The sequence below is a fragment of the Dipodomys ordii genome, unplaced genomic scaffold, assembly GCF_000151885.1.
Source record: "Dipodomys ordii isolate 6190 unplaced genomic scaffold, Dord_2.0 Scaffold5, whole genome shotgun sequence".
In the NCBI taxonomy this organism is placed as follows: Eukaryota; Metazoa; Chordata; class Mammalia; order Rodentia; family Heteromyidae; genus Dipodomys; species Dipodomys ordii.
This window is the reverse complement of record NW_012267221.1, coordinates 25,452,590-25,454,456: the sequence shown is the minus strand read 5'-3', so window position 1 is coordinate 25,454,456 and position 1,867 is coordinate 25,452,590. Positions and strand designations below refer to the sequence as shown.

Sequence of the window (1,867 nt, the reverse complement as noted above, 5' to 3'; positions counted from 1 at the left end):
AAAACCTTGAATCTGAATGGCACTTCTGTAATTAATTTGGGGGATTATTAAAAAATACTTCAAGTCTTTTACACTGGCCTGGAGGGAGAAACAGAACATAAAAAAATCATTAAAATAAACCTAGACAAGAACAAAACCAACAATAAGCAGTAAGAAGCTACAAAGTTAGGTTGGGCTGCAAGAAGTTTCAGAGCCAGATAAGGGTCATGAAAGAAAAGAAATTTCACAACATTTACCATCATAGGTAGGAGGGAAGGGGGAATTAAATACATATTCAAGTCTTTCCAAAGGTCTTTTGGTGACAACTGAAAAAATTTAAACTGTCCTTGGCCAGCCTGGCCCATATCAGGAGACAGTATCTTTGAGCTTGGAGACAATTTTCTTGTCCTTTACTCTTCGGTTCTGAAACCAAATGGTCACTTGTCTCTCCGATAGGTTTGTGGCAGCTGAAATCCGCCGCCGCTTGTCCTTGTTAATGAACTTGTTAATGGCATACTCGTTCTCCAGTTCTTTGAGCTGCAGTTTGGTGTAGGGTACCCTTTTCTTCCTTCCCCGACGGTAGACACACATGTCTGGCTGATTTAAAGCCACATCCCCTGGTACAAACAACAGCATGGGAAAAATTAGACTGGATACTTGAAGCACTTAACTCTGTGTGTGTGTGTGTGTGTGTGTGTGTGTGTGTGTGTGTGTACTCAGAGAGGTATAGAGAATAAAGAAAAACCACAATGTTTACTCTTTATTGTTATTTACATGCACATCTTCTTTATTAACTAAATACTATTTGAACTTCAAAACAGTGGCTACTTTGATGGATTATCATGGTTTCTCAAAGGGGCATCTTCATAAGCCTGTGATTTTAGGGCCCACTTATTGGGAAGCTCATAAGGACAGAGTGCCTGCAATTACCAGCTGCATATGTTCAAACACACACACACACACACACACACGCACACACACATTCAGATCTTTTGCTCAAGGCTTGATTTCTATGTTTCTATGTTTGGAGTTTCTTCAGAAGCTTTAGTGGTCTTTGGCTTGTCCCAGTCCTTGAAAGCTGGGGACTCAGACCGGTGACATCTTTTAGGAAAGAGGCCTGCCTCTTCCAGAGAGGGGACCCTAGTAAAGGGCACCGGGCACGCTCAACTTTGGGGGGGAAAGCCATCTGTATCGTACACAGGAAGAAAAAGATTGTGATAGCGTTTAAAGCGGAGGAGGGATTTACAGATTTCACGGGAACTATATTAACTTTTGAGCTCAACTTGGTCAGGCCTGGAGCCCGGACACCCACACCCAAATAGGGGCGCACATTCCTCTGTCTCTCCGTCTCCCCCTCTGTCTGTCTGTTTCTGTCTGTCTCTGTCTCTCTCCTCCTCCCTCTTTCCTCCCTTTTCTCCATAGCCCCTACCTGGAAAGGAAGATTTCCAAAAGTGGGACCCCTGTGGCTGGTCCTTGGCACAGTACACCTGGCTGTTCCACCCGTTGGTCAGCGTCCAGGACTGGTAGCCCTCCATGGAGATGTATGCTTCGTGCCTAGGCTCCCCGGAGCCAAAAGTGGACACCATGTCGATGTACCCAGGCACATGCTGATAGGGGCTCGTGTAGCCCTGGTAGAATGACACCTCCTTGGCTCGCGCGGGCACCTCGTTGGTGGGTACGCTGCTGCTAGCCAGGCCCGACACGTCCATGTACTTCTCCACGGGGAAGCCTCCGAGAGAGGCGTGCGGCGACGACTTGAGAGCATTCTGCTGCAAGCCCACGCCGTGCGACATACGGCAGCTATAATAGCCGTTGCCGAAGTGGTAACCATAGCCCAGCGCGGGGGCGCCGGGCGGCGCTGCCGCAGCCGCGGCGGGTGCGGGCGCGG

General features: G+C 48.2%; 1 protein-coding gene across 1 annotated transcript in view; it reads right to left on the bottom strand.

Moving 5' to 3' along the window:
* Positions 1-345: 345 nt before the first annotated feature.
* Hoxd13 (homeobox D13) overlaps positions 346-1,867 on the bottom strand; it is a 2,491-nt gene continuing 969 nt past the window's right edge. Inside the window, exons 2-3 of the mRNA XM_013027494.1 lie at positions 1,409-1,867; positions 346-596 (exon numbers count right to left, since the gene is read on the bottom strand). Of these exons, the coding sequence (XP_012882948.1) occupies positions 346-596; positions 1,409-1,867 (710 nt within the window). The remainder of the gene's footprint in view (positions 597-1,408) is intronic.